The sequence below is a fragment of the Polistes canadensis genome, unplaced genomic scaffold, assembly GCF_001313835.1.
Source record: "Polistes canadensis isolate GaletaPanama2010 unplaced genomic scaffold, ASM131383v1 scaffold_238, whole genome shotgun sequence".
NCBI classification, from domain to species: Eukaryota; Metazoa; Arthropoda; class Insecta; order Hymenoptera; family Vespidae; genus Polistes; species Polistes canadensis.
Genome location: NW_014569785.1, coordinates 104,207 through 127,029, shown reverse-complemented (window position 1 = coordinate 127,029; position 22,823 = coordinate 104,207). Strand labels below are relative to the sequence as shown.

Genomic DNA, 22,823 nt, shown 5'->3' with positions numbered 1-22,823 from the left:
CGATTTATTTATATATATGTGCTTATATATATAATATATTATTTATATTTTGATATCAGAGTCTATTTTATAGAAATATTCTATGCGACATTCTAAAACTTTTGAATAATAAATATCTACGAGATTATTATAGGATAAAATAATATAATTAGTCTAATGTAAGAATAGTATGACACGCAACGAGGTAATAGTCCAAGGTTAAAATAACATTCGCTTAACCCATTTTCTCTAACGATCGAGAACCATAACGGTATATCTAGACTTTTATGTTTCCTTTTCTTAACTCTAATAATCTTTTCAAGATTGATCTTCGATAATCAATATCTCGTAGTATAGTTATTTATTCATCACCGTGCCATAATTAACCCGATAATGGAAGCAAATTTCATATCGTTGAAAAATTTATTGACAGGTTAAAAGTAAAAACGCGAAAAATTATTTTCTTAATTATTATGGTGAGACAAAATTTCGTGCATTTCTTTTTTTGTTTTATTAACATTTCCATTAGTAAATTTGATAAAAAAAACAATTCGTTTATGCAGTTTATGATACAATAAACACACGAACTTTTGGAAAAAAAAGAAAATAATTGAATGGCAAATAAAAAGTGGCGTTTAATGAATCGTAGAAATGATTGAACGTTTATTATGGGAATTTTGTTCACGTTAAAATACAATTCGATCTCATCAAAACACGTATTAAATGAATGGAATTCAAACGATAAACGTGGCCACTTTCACGAGTTGGATGTTTAAAGGCTTTCTACAATCTTACGCAATATTTAACTCTTATTGCTGTTACTGACTGCTACTGTTACTGCTGCAAGCGAGAAAATGCAGGAGAGACCAGTGTAAATAATCGTTTACGGTATATTTAACAGAATAAATTTAAATCAATCTTTTCCTCGAATTACATTTCAACTGCAAAACAAATTCGATCCTATCTAATACGTTTGATTCTATTTTTTATTTTCCTACCTATGATAGATAGGCATAGATTTTGATGTCAATTCATTTTAAGGGGTTACATGGGTTTAAGACTTTCAGAAAAATTTTTGAATTCTACAACTCTTCTAGAATATTGTATTGAATTTTGAAGTCGATAGGAGTAGTAGTTTTAAACGCGTTTTTCTCAAAACGCTTTTTCTAAAGTCGGTTGTCAAGATTTCTCGATAACTATTTAACCGATTTTGATGAAATTTGCTACACGTCTTCGTGATACTATTGACAAGGACTTGGACGAAGGATTTTCGTTTTTTTCATAAAATCGAGTTTTAAGAAACCAAAATGTGGTGCAAATTGTAGCGAAATTTGAATGTTCTTGCTAAAAACATTGCCAAAAATCCAAATTTTAATTTTTTTCTTTTTCCTTCGTCCAGTTTCTAGTTTGAAGTATTCACTAAAAGACCCTATTTTTTCAACAGAAAAACCCTCACCGTTTATAAGTTCTGCTGTCAACGCGAAAACACATTTTTTCGGTGGGGTCACCGGAAATGACGTCGCAATGGCGGAGTTTAAAATATTTTTCAACCAAAAATTCAGAAAATGTTCTTTAAATATGTATCTTAAATGCTATAAAAAGTTTGAATAAGAATTCTTTTTTTTATATAGAAAAAAAAATTGTTGAAAATATGCTATTTTTTCCCAGTGTAAACCCATGTAACCCCTTAATAAGTATTATATATAGTAATACACATTTTTTTTAAATAAATTTAATAATAATAAATATTCTTCGCTTCAATTTTTTTTCGTTGGAATTTCTTTCGATTCTTTTTTTATCCTTTTTTCTTTAATCAATGAAAAAAAAAATAACGATTGAATTATTAACTTGATGATAATATCACTCGAATTCGTATTTTTAAAATTAATTCTTTTTTTTCTCATTGTAGCGTTTAGTCATAAATGTTTGATAAATAAATGCATAAGTTTTAAATACAATCAGAAAAAATAAATTTGTACTAATAATGTGTTTTGATAGAAAACTATAGAGTATCGTGCAGGAATGAAACGTAATTTAAAATTTTCATAGGATTAAAATTAATCCGATTGAATATACGGGAATATGAAATCGTTCATTTGTGTATTCTCCGAGGTAGACGGGATTATTAATCATCATTTCTGAATGAAAAAAGAGAAGAAAAAAAAAAAGAGTAACGAAAAATAATAATAATAATAACAAAATGATCGAACGTTTTTGCGCGTCGATGGTGAAGAGTTAAAAAGAAAATTAAAAAAAAAAAATGAAACAAAAAAAAATATATATAAAATCAAAGAGAGAAGCGTTTATTAAAAAATTTGAAATAGTCAGGATAGATTAAACGATCGATAACATGGCTACTAGCAAAATGTAATTTTTTTAAAAAAAAAAAAGGGTAAAAAAGAAAAGAATATTATTATTTATTATTAAAAAATATTCATCATTCTTCGAATTCCGATTAAAAACAAATTTCAAAAATATTCACCCATCGACGTGATTTTTCTCTCGTTAATAATTTTGAATATTTTGAAAAAAAGAAAAACTTCTACTACGTTGAAAAATTTTTCAGAGTATACTTCTTATCTCCAAATTTTCCAAACTATCACGAAACAGGAATTAAAGAAGAATTATCGAATTATTTGAACAATTTTCAACTCTCTCGTACCATCATGGTGTTTCCGAATAAGAATAAGAACTTTCATAAATATTAGCATGAAATTCGAATAAAAAAGATTATTTTAAAGAGACTCCCCCCTCCCCTACCCCGGCTTAAAAACTTCAGAATTATAACGTTGCTTACAATTAGATTATAATTTAAAGTTAGACGATTTACTTGGATTATTATTTTTTATTATTATTATTATTTTATATTATATATTTGTTTATTATTATTTTTTTCGTTTCTCGACCGCATAGACCGTATTCATAAATTGTGATAAACGAAAGGAACACGAAAATATTTTGATTAGAATTTATTTATCCGATAACTATATTAAAATCAATTAATATCGATGAAAATTCGCATCAGACTAAATAAAGTATTGGTAAACCAATGAAAGTGAACAGGTTTTTAAACACCTATTAAAAGATTTGACGTTGAGTATTACATAAATGACGTAAACTGCTCATGCTACTTCTCATCTAAATAAAAAAATTATCTAAAAAGGTATGAGCTTGTAAACATATGATTCCAAGGATCAAACGGTGACAATGAACCGTAAAATTAAAAGCTTAGTTAGTATTACCAATAATAATCGTGATACTTGTATACAAACTTAATACGAAATACACGATCATCTAATTAATGATTAAATAAATAAAGTAATGATTTAAAAAAGGACAGAATTATAATCATACAATTCCAAGGATCAAACTGTTAAAGTAAAAATATCATTAACAGTACAATAATCTTGATACTTTCCATACAAACATGCAAAATATATTTGATCATTTTATTTCGTATAATATCCTACTTATTTATCGTATTATGCACGTCATATCTTTTTTTCTTTTTAAAGGTGTTAACCTTTTTGAAAAGAAAAACATTTAGAAGATATAAGTGTACTTTATTACACGGGATAAAAGTAATATTATCGTTTCGCAAGTATTGTAAAGAAAAGAAAAGAAAAAAAAAAAAGAAAAATCGTATGACCTGTTAGATCAAACGGATACGAGTGTACGCGTAATACCGTTTTCTTTTCAACATATATTTATTGTGTGTTATTATAAAACATATAGAGACGTTAAAACTTTTGAAAATAATTCTACTAACACAGTTGCATTGATTTCTAATGTGCAATTACTACCACTACTTATTATATTTACGTTGGTTCAAATTAATGTCTCCGAGTATTCGTCATTATGTAAATTTCACTTGTGTAATAACGTTAATCATCGATAACGTTGTAACTCTTGAAACTTGTCTCGTGTTACGAGACACTTGCATACTGATCGCAATTTTCTTACTTTTCTTATTGTTTTAATTTTCAAAACAAAAGAAGATTATATTATTTTAATAATATGTTTAATATATAATTAAATTATTATTTTATATTATATAAATCTTTTGCTAACATTGTAATGTATGTATGAATTAAGTAGTTACTTATATGAATATTAATATATTTATATAATTACTTATTGTTTTATATTTTTTGTATATGTAAAATTTATATTCTTTATCTTCTACTCCCTTTTTCCGAAAGTATTGTAAATATGCAAGATTTTCTGGATGCACAGATGAAAATGCTATTTTAAATTCGTAAAGTTAGAAAGATAAACATTCGATTCATTTAAGAATATAATTCGGAAATTATTTTTAACGGAAATGTATTTATAATAATAATATTTTCAAGATTTCGTTTTAAAATACATGCGATTGTGTTTGTTGGACAAGTTGCTGATTTCTCTATCTCTTTCTCTTATCTTATCTTTTTTAATGAATTTGGTAATGCAATATGCAAAATATACAAACTCATAGAAAATGTAAACGTAGAAACGAACACAAAGTAATTGGAAAGTAAATTGAATTATTTTAATATAAATGAAGGACTGTTATATATAAATTTTATTTTTGATTGAATAAAGTTAACCGTCGTCATTAATTATAAAAATCGGTCAAGTTAGACGATTATTTAATTTTCTCGACATCGTTAAAATAACGTTCCGATGAGGGTAAAAAAACAATAAGGGATGTTGGGTTATCCAATTACCACGATAACCCTGCTATAAAATATGATTAATGAAATGAAACTTCAATCCAATAGTATAAACATAATTATGCATCTCATTAATTAATCATTTAATAATTATTCAAATATCGAATTGGTACGAAATGTGTCAATGGTTAATAAGATCGTTTGTTTCATTAAGAAATTTATTGGAGTTATTGTAAAAATAATTAGGAAAGGAAAGTGCAACGAAGCTAACGAGCACGTGTTACCAATGCACATTACGATTGGTAATAATTTCAGATACGTAGAACCAATCAATTAATAATTACTTTAATTACACCTACAGAATTTACTGGTTTCGGTAAAAGAAAAATCACGTGTGGATTAAGAACATTTTTCTTTTGTATCTACCTACCACCTTCATTCTAAATTCTTTTTTTATTTTTATCAAAATAGTTCACGTTGGCAAATAAAAATTATTCAGTTTTCTTCAAAGATTGCAATTGTTAGGGGCGTGTTTCATACTCAAAGGGTTAACTTATTTTAGATATAGGGTAATGTAAATTTGAAGAAGAACTAGTCCAAGGAAGATTATTGTTATACTAAACAATATAAACAGAGCTTTGTTAGTTAGTTATCACGATAAAGAGTATTATTAACATCACTCACGTTAGCACGTAGAATTTGGGGTCTTGCCAAACGGTGTAGTCGCTTAACGGCACCGATTTCACCGTGAAAATGTGAATCTTCGGGCCAACCGATCGATATGTAAAGTTACCCTCTAATTCGACTCGATCTGCACTGGCTCTTAACATTGAAGTCAAGGATTGTCGATCGCACGAACTTGGCAAACACATGCCTAAAAATACTTGTCGTGTCTGAAAATCATACCAGAAATCAATAACCATAATAATTGTTAATTATATAACTTTTCCATCCTAAAAATTGTAACAAAAATATAATATAACTCTAAAATATTGTACATGTGTGTGTGTTTGTGTGTGTGTGTGTGTCTGTGTGTGTAGTGTTTATTTATTTAATATTTATTATATTTATTTTTTTAGTCAAAAGATTGTCGATCGCACGAACTTGGCAAGCACAAGCCTAAAAATACTTGTCGTTTCTGAAAATCATACGAGAAATCAATAACCATAATAATTGTTAATTATATAACTTTTCCATCCTAAAAGTTGTAACAAAAATATAATATAACTCTAAAATATTTTGTGTGTCTGTGTAGTGTTCATTTATTTAATATTTATTATATTTATTTTTTTAATTTAGTTCTATATAATATAACAAAAATTGTATATAAAAAAATATAATATAGAAAAATATTGTAATTTTTTCCCATGCTTGTTATTTTTTTAACATTTTATCGTAAAGAATTATATCAAGACTTATATTTTTACTTCATATTTATCTTCTTTCTTAAAAACGCATTCTTATCTTTTTTTTTTCTCTTCCCCGTTAATAATCTTACCTTTTACAGAACTTAAAAATATAAAGAGTTGCATAAGCCGATTATCGTTTAACGCAGAACTTACTACTTTCTCTTTAACAGAAGAGAATTTACTTTAGGCTGCAACTGAGTTTGAACTTTCAAGCTTCTTCGAGTGTATTTAATAACACAGTTAAAGCTTCTGTTTCTCTAAGTGCCTACGTACCACTATTTGTTATTTCTACTTCGTCAGTCACAGGGCAAAATCGTTATGATAATCTTAAGAAAACTTTCCAACTTTTAGATCTTACGAATTCTTACGCAATAATAATAATTAATAATTAATAATAATAATAATAATAATAAATAATAACGTGCTTTTTTATCCGAGTCATCTTTCTAGATTTTCTACGTCAGTTAAAAGCATCAAGATAATTCCCTGAGGGTATATTTTCGATGGAAGATTCATTTTTCCCTTCGGATGTGGTGCTTTAAATCTGCATGAGCGCTCATAACTTAGTTTTCCCTGCGGTTACTATCTTCGGTATATAGTAGAAATCCATTATACCGAGTAAATTGAGCTTTAGCTCGCATTTTACCGTATACCACTGTCTTTTTATATTATTATTATTATTATTATTATTATGATTATTATTATTTGATAATATGTGAAAATATATTGGACAAACTAAACAGAAACTTAAAAAAAAAGATTAGACCAGCATAAAAATGACTGTAAATCTATAAATGTGAATAAAACCAATACCACAGCGTTAGCTGAACAACATTTCACAACAGGACATAAATTTAAATTTGACGCAACAACTATTTTAGATTTAGAAGAAAATTTGTATAAAAGAAATATCAGCGAAATGTTTCATATATCAAACAATAACACGGTCAATTTTAGAACGAACACAAATAATTTAAATCACATCTATAACGGAATTTTTTAATTTAACTATAATAAATAGAACAATGTAATAGTAGACACCTTAATATTGAAGATATCTAGACTAATAAACACTAGTCTAGATTGAAACAGTTTTGTTGAGGGTTTTAAATTATAACAGAGCGAATACTTAACGAAGTTTAGATGTTTTGTGTTTTGAATATTAATAAAAAGAAAAATGTATGTCTACACAATAAAAAAAGACACTGAACTGTAAGACTAAAGTAACATGTTAAAAAATTATTGTATGAGCCTCATATATGTTATAATATAATAAAATAAAATTTCCAGTTGCTGAAGAAGTCCCAATAAAGGGACGAAATGTCCAACTTAGTTAAATTAAGGGGTTACATGGGTTTGGGGCTTTCAAATTTTTTTTTTTTTATTTTTTTTCAATTCTACAACTCATCTAGAATATTGTATTCAATTTTTAAGTCGATAGGAGTAGTAGTTTTAAAGATAGAGCCCTGGGAAGTTCCACTCAAATCTTTAAACGCGTTTTTCTCAAAACGCTTTTTCTAAAGTCGGTTGTCAAAATTTCTCGATAACTATTTAACCGATTTTGATGAAATTTGCTACACGTCTTCGTGATACTATTGACAAGGACTTGGACGAAGGATTTTCGTTTTTTTCATAAAATCGAATTTTAAGAGACCAAAATATGGTGTAAATTGTAGCGAAATTTGAATGTTCTTGCTAAAAACGTTGCCAAAAATCCAAATTTTAATTTTTTTCTTTTTCCTTCGTCCAGTTTCTAGTTTTAAGTATTCACTAAAAGACCYTATTTTTTCAACAGAAAAACCCCCACCGTTTATAAGTTCTGCTGTCAACGCGAAAACACTTTTTTTCGGTGGGGTCACCGGAAATGACGTCGCAATGGCGGAGTTTAAAATATTTTTCAACCAAAAATTCAGAAAATGTTCTTTAAATATGTATCTTAARTACTATAAAAAGTTTGAATAAGAATTCCATTTTGTATATAGAAAAAAAAATTGTTGAAAATATGCTATTTTTTCCCGGTGTAAACCCATGTAAACCCCTTAAGTTCTACTTCTTTTTTATGCCCAAATGATACCTTATCATTAAGAATTATTATTATTATTTCCTTCCTTATCATATTATTTTTCCATTTCATATATTACTTTGACCATTTCTATTAATTCATCAATCAAAAATAGAATTAAACTCACCGATAATTCAAGTTCCTTAGGCAAAGTCAAGTAGATCCTAGCAACGTGAAAGCTTACTTTATATGGTGGTACACTTTCCGTTCCACCGGTCAGGTTTTTCTCTTTCGTAATGTTGATCTCTTTGCAAAGTGTACTAGAACCCAACCAAAAACCATTTCCAAAATGGAATTGAGAGGAATAACGGCCGCTTGCGTCGGACACTGATTTGAAAAAAAAGAACAAAACAAAACGAACATAATAAGGATCGTGAACAGATCGTTGAACATTTAACGAGATATTTTATGAAGAAAATAGTGGTACGGATAATTTGAAAGGTAAATAGAAAGAGAAAGAGAGAGTTAACGGATCTCAACGTACGTACGAAGGTTCGATTACGTAGTCTTAACTCTTGAAAGGTTCATTACCAGTTATGTAAACTCTCGCTTGAACAATTTAAAGCCGATAGTATCGGATAGAAAGTACGGTGTTGCATTGAACGAGATGACGCCAATTGCATCGCGATGCTTCGAACGTTTCATTGAACTTTTATTTTCTTTTACGTACACAAACACACAAACACACAAACAAATACGTACGTAGAAATCTATTTCTATGTATAAATCGATATACTTTCCATCGATTATCTCATCTTGATTACAATCTAAGATTATCATTATTATTTCGACATGCTCGATACGCTTAAACATTTTAATAGATAATAAAAAAAATAAAGGAAGAAGAATAAAAAAGGTAAAGCGATAAAAATGTGAAAGGGAGGAGAAAGAGAGAAGAAAAAAAAAAATTAGAAAAAATAAATAAATACACGTTAAGAGGTAAAAGTTAAAGGTGGGTAATTTCACAAGTGTAAGAATGTGTAATCGTAATAAAACGAGCACGTTCTGACTGACGTAGCTATATTTTAAGGATCATTAAGAAAGAACGTTATGAAATAATTCAATAGACAGGACAGAGAGACACGAAGTCATTCGACGAAGAGGAAAAAGAGAATTGCTCAATAATCCAACGACAACGAACCGCGTCGCGATTCCAAATTACGATGTTTGTTGCTACTACGAATTCTATTACAATTATTATTATATATCTGTTACTATTTTCTAGTTTTCTCTTCCTATCTTTTTTTTCTTTCTTTCTTTTCAAAATAATGACGAACCTCAGTCAATGACCCAGAGAAAATTTCCGTTTGGGTTTATTATTAAAAGGATCGATCATACAACAATGTCTGTCTATCTGTCTGTCGTGAATAATTGATATGCAGAAAGTGTGTGTGAGTGAGAGAGAGAGAATATTGTGGTATTGTTCGAGATAATCAATGAACATAGCTTAAAGCTCACTATCTTCCTTCCTAACACACCTACACACGTAAACATATTATTCCGTGACACGTGGAATTCATCGGACAAGCACCTGTGCACACACTCTCTCTCTCTCTCTCTCTCTGTCTCTCGAGTTTCATCATTTCCTCGCGTCGATAGGAGAGCTATCATTTTACGCATAAATTTACGATGTTACGAAGAAAGAAAAGGATGGAAATTTAATACTAGAATAGAATATTATTTTGCAATATTCTACTCTACCTGTATACCTTTGAACCAACCTATTTACGTTAACTCGTTTGTTCACTTTCTCGATTTTTACATAATATTATTTTTTTGTTCTTAAATCTTATGCATATGTCGATTAATTAACATTTACAAGTATCTTTCTTATCTGTGGTTTTAACTTTTTACCTTTAATCGGTTCACAAGGGTTTTGTATATCTCTGTGTGTGTATGTGTGTTTTTCTTTTTTTTTTCTTCTTCTTCTTTCTCGAACTTCGTACGAGGTTCGAAAGGTTGCGAACCATTTGAATTTATGTTAATAACCGGCCGTCAATGTTTTCCATTAATTTTCACGATGATTCCATTCCAGTTTTTATTCGAATAGGGAAGAGAAAATTGCTAACGCGAAAATTCTTTAACCTGCGTAAAGTAATTTACGTTACGAAGTTAAAAGAAGAAAAAAAAAAAAGAAAACAATAGAAAATATGAAAAGAATAGGGGAAGGAAAAAATCGGAAATAAAATTTCCCTTTTCTTTTTGACGCGCTCCATCGATGCGTCGCGAAAATAAAACTGGTAAAAGCAATTTATTTGCTCGTCGTGTCATTATCGTGTTACAATGCGGTAAATTATGGAGTTTCCATAAACTAAAGACAACTTTTATGAAATCGTGAATCTAATCGATCTTTGTCTCGAGATCAAATCTTCTTCTTCTTCTTCTTTTTCGTATTTAAATTTTTCGTATTTAAATTTGGAATATCTATTAACGAGATGAATCAAAAGTTTGCGTGTTTATTGTATTATAAATTGCATAATAAATTGTTTACTGTCAAATTTCATTTGGAAAATATTAATTTAAAAACATAAAACTTTAAGTATATCTTATGATTGGATAATATTTGACAGAATATTTGAATTAAATCGAGAAATCAATGGAGAAACAAGTTGACTTACTTTTAGCAGCCCAAAGTTTTCCATCTTTAAGGGACTTGAGAAACGAATTCATATCCTTCCTACATTCATTCTCAAGTTTTCCGGGTACTCTCTTCCATTTAAGAGGATCATATAAATCCGAAAGCCATTGAATGCTGTTCGCAGTACTCTCGATCTTATCCTCCATAAAATTAACATCCAAATCACGCGGTAATTCTTCATTTTCAGCTGCGATCTTAACGTGATTTTTCCAATCCAATTCAGGATTGTTCTTGCTATACTCAACGTGAGTTTCCGTAGATATCATTTCTTTCATTTCTCGTTGATAATCACTGACATTATTAATATCGTTACTTTTTATTAAAGTAGATACAACTTTTTGAGGTTTACTCAATCGTAATATGTTCGATTCGTTTTTCGAAACAACCAAATTACAAAATCCTAATATTATCAACGAACAACTCAAATATCGAGCCATATTTATTTCACTTTGATATACGATTAAAATTAATAATTTTGTTTCTATAACACGGTTAAATGAAACTTTGTAATTACAGGATTGAAATTACTTTGATCGTTTTACATTTAACCAAATGTAAACTACGAAATGTTCAGAAATCGAAGAAAAGATCTTGATTATATGAAACGATGAAAACCTATTAAATGACTTTATTACACTCTTGAACAATTATGTTAACGATTAACGTTAACAAAAATAAAATACCACTTGAAGATTTTCACGATAAATTATTTCGTTTATTAATTTATTCGATCGTTCGAACATTCTTCAATGATCCTTCTTCGAGTTTTCAATATACATCGATTCCTTTCGGCTCCTTGTTTCCTTATTTAATTATTCGAATCTGAATAAATTTTGTAGTTGTCGATTCATTCATGAATAAATGAATCATATCAATAACTAACTAGATTTAACACTCTTCTTTATTTCGATTTAATAACAAAACGGATGGATGAATTTTGTTGCTGTTTTTTTTTTTTTGAGAAATTTAAATTAATATCTTGCTAAAACTTCCGATTAAATTCTTTCGTTAATCTCGTTCCGCGTAAAGAAAGGGAACGTTTGCACATATACGTTAAGTATCACGCACTGAATGATGCGAATCGGCTCACTGCTTGTTTTAGACTTGGTTCCCCTTTCTCTATCAGCAATGCACTTTACCACCGATGTATTTCCTTCTTCGGCAAGCGAAGAAATGTCTCCCATGGATCACAGTGATTGTCTTAAACGTTGTTTACTCGGTACAATTAAATTAACTAATATTTTCGAATTTTAATTAACAACGCGTGCCAAAATTTTGTCATTGACCAATACAAAACTTGCGGTGTATAATTTCATTACAATTTTTCTCTTACTTTAGTTTGTATTGTACGATATTTTTGTTTTCGTTTGGAAATGAATCGATTGTGAAAAAAAAAAATACAGTGGATGGATTTGAAGGAAAAGTTGTCACTTGACTATATATTTCAATTTTATAAATTATCAGAAATATAACTTGAAAGTAGACTAGAAACCATGATATGATTGATATGAACAAGGTGACGAGTGAACGAGTATTTTAAGTGACAACTTTTTCTCTCTTAAATGAAAAATCATCCCGACGATCTTTCCATTTTCTTTTCTTTTTGCTTAGATACACGAAACGCTCAACGCATCACATCTTTTATTCTTAATGTAAAATACATGATATAGATACGTATACGAAGAGGACAAGAAATATGAGCAGTCGTTTGGGAAATAAATGTCACTATTCCTTTCAAAATACGATAAGGTGAAAAATGAAACATTTTATCCGGGTGCTCTTAGCGATCTTGTAACTTTAAAACTTTTGCGACACGTTAAAAAAGGACATATGTGAACGAATAACGAAAAATCATGATACTTTTGGATATTCGTAATTTTCTGTATTTCTAAATTATTGTATATGTACAAAGTAAACAAATCTTTTCTTCGATTTAAAACGTTCTCAAAGTAATTTCAATCCTGTAATTACAAAGTTTCATTTAACCGTGTCAAACGTGTTTGGTAGGATTTTTATTTACGCAATAAAATTAAGAATAAAGTTGTTGGGAAAGTTTTTCAAGGATCTTTATCACTTGCAATATGCATCAAATTATCGACGAATTATTACAAAGCTCGTAGTTTCTCCAAATTTTTAATTCCATTCTTCGATTTTTGTTTTTTTATAGTCGTAACATTTCTTCCGTTTTCACTCACATTTTTTACACGAAGTAACATGGTACTTCTCGAAAGATCCGGTTGCGACTTATGTAACTAAGCTTTCTAAGTGACAGAACGTATGCGTATACAATTTGCAATCGGCCATAACTCGGAAGTGAAAGATCTCATTATAATATGTTCTTATTAATTTACCTTAATTACCATTAATTTAAATATTAGAATATTTGATCTCATATATAATTACAAACAAATATTTCAATAATCCACAATCTTTCTAATTTTAGTTTATAATTAACAATATACATATTTATAATTATTATTATTATTGTGTAATATTACCTGGAAAGTATTAGCGCCTATTTATATAAATATTATATATCCTACATATTGTTTTTTAAATATATAATATTAAAGTGTTGCCTTCTTTAAGGGGTTACATAAGTTTACACTGGAAAAAAATAGTATATTTTCAACAATTTTTTTTTCTATATAAAAAATGGAATTCTTATTCAAACTTTTTATAGCATTTAAGATACATATTTAATGAACATTTATTGAAATTTTTGTTGAAAAATATTTTAAACTCCGCCATTACGACGTCATTTCCGGTGACACCACCGAAAAAAAGTGTTTTCGCGTTGACAGCAGAACTTATAAACGGTGAGAGTTTTTCTGTTGAAAAAATAGGGTCTTTTAGTGAATACCTAAAACTAGAAATTGGACGAAGGAAAAAAAAATTGAAAATTGGATTTTTGGCAAGGTTTTTAGCAAAAACATTCAAATTTCGCTACAATTTGCACTACATTTTGGTTTCTTAAAATTAAATGTAATGAAAAAAAAAATTCTTCGTCCTAGACCTTGTCAATAGTATCTCGAAGACGTGTAGCAAATTTCATCAAGATCGTTTAAATAGTTTTCGAGAAATCTTGATAACTGACTTTACAAATAGCGTTTTGAGAAAAACGCGTTTAAAGTTTTGAGTGATGATAAAAGAGCCATTTAAAAGTGGAACTTCCTAAGGCTATATTTCCTATCGACTTCAAAATTTAAAACAATATTCTAGACAAGTTGTAGAATTTAATAAGATGAAAAAAAAAATTGATTTTTGGAAAGTCCCAAACCCATGTAACCCCTTAAATTTTCTTTAAAAATCAACACGAATTTTTCGAACAACCCAATATATATATAATAAATAGAAACTGAATATTATTTATATCGAATCGTAGTATTGCAAAATTATTTTAATGTTCAATTAAAAATATTAGAATATATTGAAATATTTTTCATTCCTACGTTATTTAATTAATATATGTGGGGTTGAAGAAATTCGAGAAGTGTGCTTATCGATGTTCTTAGAATTATTGACAGATGATTTCTTTATAATAAAGAGTATCGATAAGAAAATATTATTCTTTATTTGTCATGTGTGTGATGATATGAGTATAAGTGTGTGAGAATTTATCGCAGGATGAAAGAGAAAGAAATCGTTTCTGTAGACGGAAGTGTGTGTTTTGTTTGTAAGGTGACACCGCTTGGACTTATCGTCTTTTAAGTCTCTCGAATGTTCCCGATCCGGAAGTGCAAGAAGAATCTAGAATTTTTATGATCGTAGGGATTGATTTGGAAGTTTCGAAAATAAATGCAAAGAAATGACGAGAAATGATGGAAGGGGATATTAAGTATATATGAACAACAGAAAGGGCCGATAGGTGCATTCTCATACAGTTCATTGTTAATACAACGAATATTGGGTGTGAAAAAAAAACTAGGAAGACGGAAGACAAAGGAAGACAATAAAAAGGGATACGAAAGACGACGATAGACGATGAAGAATTAAGTACGACGTGTCCTTCGTTAATTACGACGTTATCTTTGAATTATGACGTAGCGAGTAATACCTAACACCACGTGGCGACGATACATTGTCAATTTAGATTATAGATACTTACCATTTTATTTCATTATATCATTAAATCATTATTAAATGTTATTAAACGTTATTAACCATTTGGCTACCAGAAGATCTTCAAAAAACACGATCAAGAAAAGGTGAGTGACGTTAAACCACCGTCAATTATCTGTATCGATGAAATGCGCTTGCATTTTTCGACATGAAATCTGAAAAGCGCGAAAGCAGCCCGTGGTAGCCAAACGGTTAAATAAATAAATTCAATTACTATTTTTAAATAAATCTTATACAGATCTATATCCAATTTGTAATGATTATTTATGAGAGAGTTTAATGCTGTTATGGCATTTTAATATATATTTTTAACATCAATAGGGAAAATATTACAATCAAAGAAAAATTCATAATGTCAGAATGGCCGAGCGGTCTAAGGCGCTGCGTTCAGGTCGCAGTCCACTCTGTGGGCGTGGGTTCGAATCCCACTTCTGACACTTACATTTTTTTTCTTTTTTATTACATGTTTATATATAAATCTCTTTCGAAATGTAACTCTACGTAATTACGTCGAAGAACGATGAAAAAAAAAAAATGAAAAATATATCAAATCACAAAAAACAATGTTTCATTTTGCTAAGAAAACTTACAATCGTATATACGTATAATATTTTAATTGTTTCTATTTTGAAATTATATTTCTTGTGTTTAAAATATTAACACCATTTGATCGAATTTTAATTAATAAATTATGTATTATTAATTCGACTCCTAGATCACAAAATTATTTGTTTAATATGTTTCCCGCGTCTACTGTTCTATTAAGGTTCCATCTATCGGAAGATGATAACAACTTTCACTTGGACCGGTTCGCTGACGAAATCTTCGTAACCTGTTAAAAGAAGAAGGTCGAATTAGATAAAATATATCATTAACTTTTTCTTAAATCTCCCCTTCGTTGTTTGTTAATTAAAAATTAATTAAAGAGAAAGTATATTAAATTCGAGGTTTAAAATGGAGGAAGATAATGAACAAGAAATAATAGTCGAGGATGACTATTACACATTTCTCAACATCCCCAAAAATGTGAGAATAAGTTTAACAATTCCTGTTACTTTGGGACTTCCCGGCGATAAATTATTTACGATCTCTTCACGTGACAGCTTTTAACAATGTTGACGTAACTAAACATGTTTTCTTTTCTTCTTTTTCTTTTTTCTTTATAACATTTATTAACAGTTAAAAAATTCTGTTTAAAAGCCTTTTATTATGGAATCTTGAACTGTGTTACTTTTTATTCGAAAATGCCGGAAATGCCGGTGACAAAAATGTAAAATAATATTAATGACGTAATATGAATGAAACATTTATCTTTATATTTATTTTTCATCTTAGTATTAGTTTTTCTTTTTGCTAAGAAAAAGGTTAATCGCGATGATTAAACTTTTTCAATTGAATTGAAATTATTAACATTTTATGAGTAATGTTTAAGTAATGAAAAAAGTGCTACTTTACAATCAACCAATGACAAACAGCATTTTGTTAAATGTTACTAATTTGATTGTTAGGCTACTCCAGATGAAATTAATAATGCGTACCGTAGACAAAGTAGATTATATCATCCCGACAAGCATGTCGACCCAGTGCTTAAAAAAGAAGCCGAAGTATTATTCAATCGTACAAAAAAAGCATATGAGGGTACGCACTTCAATTTGTTTACATCAGTTAGATGTTTTTATCTGTATTGTGTTATAGATTTAAAGCATTACTTAATAAAATACTTCATTTAATATATTTTCTCCTTCAGTCCTTAGCGATCCTCATAAGAGAGCGATCTTTGATACCGTTGGAATTAAAGGACTGGAAACCGAAGGATGGGAAATTGTTCAACGTACAAAAACACCTTCTGAAATAAGAGAAGAATATGAGCGATTAGAAAGGGAAAGAGAAGAGAGAAGACTTCAAGAACATACAAATCCAAAAGGAAATGTAACTGTGTATATTAACGCTACAGATTTGTTTAGTAAATACGATGAAGATTATAATAATAGGTAGTGAATATTTTCTCGTTGATATTAATTCAATTGTGTTATATATAATAATCAAGTATTTTAAATAATCTTCTAGTTTTGATATATTTTCATCTATTGAAGTCAGCGGAATGTCATTTACGCAATCTATTGAAGCACCTCTTACCTTAAAAGATACCGTAACTTTATATGGTTCATTGGCTACACAAAATGGAACTGGTCATGGAATCATTAATGTTTCTGCCAAAAGATTGATGTCTTCCAAAGGATGGTTGGAATTAGATGTAGGTGCAGGCAATGGTCCGACTATATCAGTAAAAGGATTTCGAACATTAACAAAAAGACTTTTTTGCGATGGTGAAACAACATTACAATTTACAGCGCATGGCGTGAGGCCAAGTCATGTTGGAAGTACGTTTTGCTATTTCTTATATTGATCGTTTCAAAACTTCAGCTTATAGCAATTCTGTACTTTTAAACAATATGAAAATATTTAATCTTTTTTTACAGCTTTAGCTATGCAATTAGATAAACATACAGTTGGATATCTGACGTATAGAGCAGGAATTCAAAGTGCAATGAGTACAATGCTTGTAAGAGATACATCTCGTACTTATATGTCAATATTAATAAACTTAGGCATTGTAAATTCTTACGTTAATCTTAATTATGTATATAAAATGAAAGAAAAGGAGCTCAAAATACGTGGTAATATACGGTTAGTAGGGAAAATTATTTCCATATTTTTGTACCCTTTGTAAAAAACTTAAAGAATATATTTAAAATTATTCTTTCATACAGAATAGGTACATTCGGCGCATTTTTAGAATACGGTCTCGAAAAAAAAGTTTCTTGTCATAGTTCGCTCGCAGCTGCTGTACGAGTTTCGATAACAACAGGAGTTACATTAAAAATAAAATTAAATCGAGCATCACAGACATATGCATTTCCAATTCACATAAGTGAAGAAGTTCTTCCAGCACCTGTTTTCTATGCAACTGTACTACCATTAATAACATGGACTATTGTCAAGAAATTTGTTGTTGACCCGATAGTCAAGGAGAGAAAGGAACGAGATAAAGAGAAACAAAAAGAAATGAATAAAACAAGAATGTTAGAAAAACAGAAAGAGGCTAAAGCTGCTATTGAATTAATGAGAGCTACGTTTAGTAGAATAAGAGCAGAAGAAGAAACCAAAAGAGGATTAGTTATAACTAAAGCTTCTTACGGACGATTTGTTTATCCTTTGCAAGATAGATCAACTGTGGAAGAAACTAGACGTAACAGAGATGAAGTCATAGATGTAACAATTCCTTTGCAGTGTTTAGTAAGAGATTCTAAACTGATTCTTCATGATACATCAAAGGTAATTCATCATTATTTTTTTATCGATCGACTTATTTCTAATTTTCATTTATTCTATTTATAATATATCGTGCATCGTAATGTTGCAGAGTCAGTTACCTGGATTTTATGATCCATGTGTTGGAGAAGAAAAACAACTTTTAATACAGTATCTTTTTCATAATCAAACTCATGAATGTATTATAAAAGATACAGAACCTCTAAGGATACCATTACCTTGTAAGAACTATTTAATTTAACATTACGATAAAATACTAGAAAAATATGAATAATTATTTTCAATATTTTTCAGCACACAAAGTAAATACGACATGACGTACAGAACAAATTGAATATACTAAACGATGCCGTCATATTCTGCATTGGTGACTTTAATCATTTTGACCAGATTTTGTTCAATTTTCAAAAACACAACATCACTTTCAGAAAAACCTACAATTTCATTAATCTTTTGGTAAATACTTTGTATGTTTTTATTTGTTCTTAATAATGATGTTCTTGTATGATGTAGCTATCAGTTGTATTTATTAAGAAATTAATTCCATATATTATTAAGCGAATATGGAAAGCCAATGCACAAAAAATAATTTATCCGCTATTAAGAAGATCGATTTGAATCTACATTATCATTTCGGCATCGCGTAAGATTAAATTTGTACGTAATTATAATATTACTTTTCGTCGAAGCAAAGAACGTAATGACTGCCTTAGAGAAATACGAAAATTTATCAAATATATTCAAATATATGAAAACTTTAGAAAATGGCTGACATTGAGATAATGTCTGGATTAATAAAAAGAAACTAGTTTACGATACCACTGATTAATGTATAGAATACTTCTTTGATTGAAGATAGTATACATATGTAATTATGTAGATAATATTTTTTTTTTGAAATTTATGAAAATATAATAAGCAACAAGAAAGGTAGTATTCTAATAATAATAATAAGAAGAAGAACATAGATTGAATACTACTTATATCAAATAATATTATAAGTTTCAAATAAATCCTACTTTGTTGAATTGATTATGATTTTTAATTGTTTATATATGTTATGTATTTTTTTTTCGTTTTCAACAATTTGTTATTCTAATAATAAACGCAATAATTTATTTAGAAATTATATTAATAGCAAGTGTATCTAAACTATTATTTAATGTTGCATTATTCGATAGAAGTTTATTAAAAATACTTAATTCATTATCTTTACTATGAATATTGGAAACAGATGTCCACGAATGATCCTGTTCTAGTCTGTATGATCCTTTATAAGTTTGAGATGGGCCTGAAGTACCCCATTCCTATAATATACAAATATTAAAATAACTATGACATGCTCCGTTAAAATAGAAATTATTTTGTAATACTTACTTCTGGACTAATCCTAGAAAAATAACATTGACCTGACTCGCGTTCATATAAATGATATACTTGTCCAGGATGTTTTACGAAATTACAAGCGACATGATTTAGTTTCATATTTTGATTAACTTCTAATAAAATATTTTCAGCTTGTTTCCGAAGGAATTTCATTTGTTCTGCAATAACTTGCAACTTATTACATGCGTTAGCTTTGACAAAACTGTCGGCCTGTTAAATAAATACAATTTATTTTTTATATTATATTTTTGTATATTAATAAAAATATATATATATATATATTTTTTTTTAAATAAATACTTTTTGTATTTCTCTTGCTAATACAACCAAGTCTTCCTTTGATGATTTAGTTACAGAATTTGGATCAACCAGTTGTAAACCTTGTGGTGCGTTATTTCGTTCAACAAGGGCTACTATTAAAATATATAATATTAAAATAACAAATATATTTTACATAACCTTAAAAAATAATAATTAATCAACAATACATTTATTAGGTAACTCGTCGCTGTTATCCATTTTTGTAAAAATGCGTTTCATATATATGTCAAAAAAGAAAGAAAGACACACAAATAAATTTCAAATTATGCTAGTTCGTATATATCTTTCTGCGTATAACAATCATCACAACCTCAAAAAATAGTTACGATCTAAGTAACAGAATATTTTCCAACCCTTCGTAAGATTGTAAAAACTGCCTTAACATTATTCAACGTACCAGACATAATTCTTAATTGATTTCGATGAACAAGATTTCATTTGAAAGATAAAGATTTAAATGAAGAGACAGACCTTTCAAATTCTTAAAATATCTTTATTTATACCTATAAATTAATATATCGAAAAAGAAAACAATATTTTTTAAAAAATAAAATCAAGATTTTTTCAAATTCGAAAAGTCTGTTTATTTGTATGAACTTTCATCTTTTAAACGAGACCTTGTTCATTAAAGTCAGTTAAGAATTATACTTGGTACGTTTAAAGGGTGTAAATATTATTCTCAACATTTTGTATATAAATGAATATCCCACAATAACGCCCATAGAAATAGTAGAACAAGCTTTTACCCCTTACTACTGATTTTCATATACACTCTTGAGAGGTGTGTGTTTGATTTCATGAAAACGATCATGTTTTCAGTTGTATGTCAGCCTACTAACACGACATATCAACTTGATTATTAGGTTACATGAGAGAGAGAGAGAGAGAGAGGAATATCCTAAGCAAACATAGAAATTGAACCAATAAACCGCATGGTGGAGACACTGTTTCTTACTTTCGCTTGTAGTTCATATTTTGTTCATAATTATAACTAATGTCACTTAAATATCGAGTGGAAGATGATCAAAAACGTTTATTAAAAATGAAAGTACAATGAAACTACATAGAATAGTCAAACGATATTACTTAATCTTACGACAACGAAATAAAATAAAGTGAGTCACAATCTTGAAATTTATTTTTAAGTGATTCATAAATAATACATATTTATAGTCAGTTTATATATATATATGGATGATACATATTCACATTTACAAAATCAAGAACGAATCAGCTGTTGTGTGTACATAGGTTATATACCATTAAATGATAATGAAAATAATTAACACAAGAAAATGTTAAATAATTAAATTGATATATTAATTTTTGAAGAATTGATTTTATACGAAGGAAGAATAAGTATTTTTGCTTAAATGTTCATATAATTCTGTTAAATATTATTATCAGTTATTAAGAAATCCTTAACAAGGAGGAGACTTCAAAACGTGGAATGGATTATGCAAATGTCGTGGACGAAGCCATCAAGCAGTTTTATGCTAGAGGAAATAATGAAACACACAATTGGTTGCTACAGGTCCAAGCCTCCCCCGAGGCCTGGAGTTTTGCATGGCAACTTCTTGATCCTTCAAAGGTTAATACAAATGATATATGATATACTTATGTTTTAGTATGATTATTGATTAATTATATAATATTAATGATTGCAGTCATGGGAAGTACAGTTTTTTGCTGCCACAACGTTACATGCCAAAATATCTAAACAATGGGAAGAAGTACCTAAACGCGAATATCCAATTTTACAAGAACGTTTACTCAATAGTATTAAGCAAGTTAATACTCCAAAGTTTGTTCTTACGAAACTGTGCCAATCGGTAATTTGTATTATTTTATACTACAGTTTATATAACATATTATAAGGTATTTTCTAAAATACCTTGTATCAGAGCTTCTCAAACTTTTCCATTTACCTGAACAAATATGGTCGTGACTCTGAGTATAGACTATACTATTTTCTTTTTTACTATTATAAAGTTACAGACATGCTATACATGTAATGTTGTTAAATTGGTTGTAAAATAATTTTCGAACGTTGCTTTTACAAGAATTTCTTATTTTTGTTCATTCCTAAATTTAGGAATTACTTTGATAAGTCCTGCTTTATATTATATTAATATAAGGTATTCGTAGAAAATTGATATTTTGTATATATACAAAATTTCTAAAACATTATTCTCTATAACATTACGATTATTGTTTACGTATATTTGATGTGCAATAATAAAAAAAATATGTATTTGCAGTTAGCCGCATTTATGGCGTACAGCTATATCGAACCTGAAAATAGAAACAAGGATAAAATTTTAGTCGAAGAAGTAATGGAAATTTTACCATACGATTCGGCATCTAAATTAGAATTGTTATTAAGAGTATTATCTTATATCCCTGGAGAGGTAATTATAAATCATTTTAACGAATATTATAATGTTTTACATTAATTTATACATTTGTATTATGATCTTATTAGTTCGAAGCAAAACAGAATATAAGAAAAAATGCTAAAATTAGGGAAGGGTTAATTAATAGTTGGGAGAAAACAGTTTGGCTTTTACAACAAGTCTTTGCATCATTTAATCCAATGGCGCAGGACAATAATACATTATATCTTTTGGGAGCAGATTGTACCCTTTCTTGGCTTAAAACTGGTCTATTACCTCTCGAAATAACTGGACAACTTTATCCTTATTTATTAGCTGCTGCAGCAAATTATGCACCACTTAGGTAGATATAATAAATATATATAAACTTCATAAATTATAATGTTAATATAATCAAGATTTTTTTCTTATCCAAAATTTATTAATATTATTACTAAGTTTACTCTTAGGGAAGTTGTTTTTTTGGACGGGTTTAATTAAGATGAACACTATATTTATCCGTTGAACGTTTCGTCTCTATTT

At 28.6% G+C, this 22,823-nt stretch overlaps 4 protein-coding genes and 1 non-coding gene across 11 annotated transcripts in view; 3 read left to right on the top strand and 2 right to left on the bottom strand.

Annotated features, from left to right (window-relative positions):
* Nucleotides 1-11,180, bottom strand: part of LOC106790416 (nose resistant to fluoxetine protein 6-like) — a 27,889-nt gene extending 16,709 nt beyond the window's left edge. Inside the window, exons 1-3 of the mRNA XM_014755279.1 lie at nt 10,724-11,180; nt 8,233-8,432; nt 5,319-5,527 (exon numbers count right to left, since the gene is read on the bottom strand). Coding sequence (XP_014610765.1) covers nt 5,319-5,527; nt 8,233-8,432; nt 10,724-11,180 — 866 coding nt within the window. The remainder of the gene's footprint in view (nt 1-5,318; nt 5,528-8,232; nt 8,433-10,723) is intronic.
* A 4,039-nt stretch (nt 11,181-15,219) lies between these two features.
* Nucleotides 15,220-15,302, top strand: Trnal-cag. The gene has a single exon. It is a non-coding gene; the product is annotated as a tRNA-Leu (tRNA).
* Nucleotides 15,303-15,647: 345 nt separating this feature from the next.
* On the top strand, nt 15,648-19,222 carry LOC106790420 (dnaJ homolog subfamily C member 11). The gene is made up of 8 exons (XM_014755284.1): nt 15,648-15,891; nt 16,374-16,503; nt 16,613-16,856; nt 16,933-17,246; nt 17,346-17,553; nt 17,637-18,201; nt 18,290-18,419; nt 18,493-19,222. The coding sequence occupies exons 1-8, from the start codon at nt 15,820-15,822 to the stop codon at nt 18,513-18,515; spliced, it is 1,686 nt and encodes a 561-aa protein (XP_014610770.1). The 5' UTR covers nt 15,648-15,819; the 3' UTR covers nt 18,516-19,222.
* A 21-nt stretch (nt 19,223-19,243) lies between these two features.
* Nucleotides 19,244-20,740, bottom strand: LOC106790421 (uncharacterized protein C1orf50 homolog). 7 transcript variants are annotated; one of them, XM_014755285.1, is made up of 5 exons: nt 20,652-20,740; nt 20,073-20,092; nt 19,885-19,997; nt 19,576-19,794; nt 19,244-19,505 (listed from the first exon to the last, which is right to left on the bottom strand). In XM_014755285.1, exons 1-5 carry the CDS (start codon nt 20,714-20,716, stop codon nt 19,314-19,316), a joined length of 609 nt encoding a protein of 202 aa, XP_014610771.1. In that variant the 5' UTR covers nt 20,717-20,740; the 3' UTR covers nt 19,244-19,313. The 7 variants fall into 7 exon arrangements, with proteins under 7 accessions (XP_014610771.1, XP_014610774.1, XP_014610772.1 ...); XM_014755288.1 differs by having other exon boundaries at nt 20,073-20,234; nt 20,652-20,739; XM_014755286.1 differs by having other exon boundaries at nt 19,885-19,994; nt 20,652-20,738.
* A 103-nt stretch (nt 20,741-20,843) lies between these two features.
* LOC106790419 (importin-13) overlaps nt 20,844-22,823 on the top strand; it is a 5,435-nt gene continuing 3,455 nt past the window's right edge. Inside the window, exons 1-5 of the mRNA XM_014755283.1 lie at nt 20,844-21,020; nt 21,313-21,496; nt 21,573-21,737; nt 22,167-22,316; nt 22,391-22,644. Coding sequence (XP_014610769.1) covers nt 21,356-21,496; nt 21,573-21,737; nt 22,167-22,316; nt 22,391-22,644 — 710 coding nt within the window. The 5' untranslated portion in view covers nt 20,844-21,020; nt 21,313-21,355. The remainder of the gene's footprint in view (nt 21,021-21,312; nt 21,497-21,572; nt 21,738-22,166; nt 22,317-22,390; nt 22,645-22,823) is intronic.